General features: G+C 44.6%; 2 protein-coding genes across 2 annotated transcripts in view; both read left to right on the top strand.

Moving 5' to 3' along the window:
* LOC111089560 (zinc finger E-box-binding homeobox 2-like) overlaps positions 1 to 1186 on the top strand; it is a 9866-nt gene that overhangs the window by 1673 nt on the left and 7007 nt on the right. Inside the window, exon 2 of the mRNA XM_022402316.1 lies at positions 228 to 452. The gene's annotated coding sequence lies outside the window, so the exon portion shown is untranslated. The remainder of the gene's footprint in view (positions 1 to 227; positions 453 to 1186) is intronic.
* LOC106473910 (zinc finger E-box-binding homeobox 1-like) overlaps positions 1 to 1186 on the top strand; it is a gene marked incomplete at its 5' end in the record, with an annotated part of 5743 nt that overhangs the window by 1672 nt on the left and 2885 nt on the right. The window contains one exon of the mRNA XM_013934600.1: positions 228 to 452. Coding sequence (XP_013790054.1) covers positions 228 to 452 — 225 coding nt within the window. The remainder of the gene's footprint in view (positions 1 to 227; positions 453 to 1186) is intronic.

Here is a 1186-nt window from a genome sequence, read left to right as displayed (position 1 = left end):
TTGACGACCCGAACTGAGGTTAATTTATACCCCTTGACGACCCGAACTGAGGTTAATTTAAACCCCTTGACGACCCGAACTTCAAACATGTAACCTGTATACGTAGAATAAAACTGCCTTAACATTCTCCATTTTCACATATGTTTCAGTCTATAAATTTAATACACCTTTTTCTCCGCCTTCAGTTGTTAAGTAATTGTTTTGTTTCTTTCGTTTTGAAATCCCAGGAACAGAAACAAGTGAACAGTGATGACGTCAGTTCCAGTCTCCGAAAATACAAGTGCCTAGAGTGTGGAAAAGCGTTCAAGTTCAAGCATCACTTGAAGGAACATGTTCGAATCCACAGTGGAGAGAAACCTTTCTCGTGTCCGAATTGCAAGAAGAGGTTCTCCCACTCTGGCTCCTACTCCTCCCACATGACGAGTAGAAAGTGTCTTATCGTCCATTCGAAGGTATTATTAAAACGTATTGTAGCCCACCCTCTCCTCTTCTTTGCAGCACTTGACTCCCTCACCTATAAACACACCCGTACATTTACCGGTAAAAAAAATAATCTATTATCGCTAAATATTAAAAAATTGTGTCTTTCATTTAGCTGTATAATCTAAATCTACGAATGCGTCTTCTGGATTGTTTTTGAATTCCGCGCAAAGCTACACGAGGGCTATCTGCGCTAGCCGTCCCTAATTTAGCAGTGTAAGACTAGAGGGAAGGCAGCTAGTTAACACCACCCACCGCCAACTCTTGGACTACTCTTTTACCAACGAATAGTGGGATTGACCGTAACATTATAACGCCCCCACGGCTGAAACGGCGAGCATGTTTGGTGTGACGGGGATTCGAACCCGCAACCCTCAGATTGCGAGTCGAGCGCCCTAACCACCTGGCCATGTCGGGCCTAACGTCTTTTGGAATCGAGAGTAAGATAAAAAGAAAGGTGAAATCCCTTACATGCTGAGATGGCACATAGGATCCGGTTCTGAACTCTGGCACAAGCAGTTGAGAATATCCCCCATCCTCCCGGGACGGGATGCTAGTCCAATGTAGTTTAAGCCCCAGCTAACAGCTGGTCAGACTGAAACAATTTTGGTAGTGTCTTGCTTAAGGTCAAAACATCATGACGTGCGTCAGCCTCGAACTCGTAATCATCCAACTACCACTGAGCCACGCCGCCCTCACTCAATAT

The sequence above is a fragment of the Limulus polyphemus genome, unplaced genomic scaffold (assembly GCF_000517525.1).
Source record: "Limulus polyphemus unplaced genomic scaffold, Limulus_polyphemus-2.1.2 Scaffold6619, whole genome shotgun sequence".
NCBI classification, from domain to species: Eukaryota; Metazoa; Arthropoda; class Merostomata; order Xiphosura; family Limulidae; genus Limulus; species Limulus polyphemus.
The sequence above is the reverse complement of the archived record's forward strand: the minus strand, read 5'-3'. Positions and strand labels throughout refer to the sequence as shown.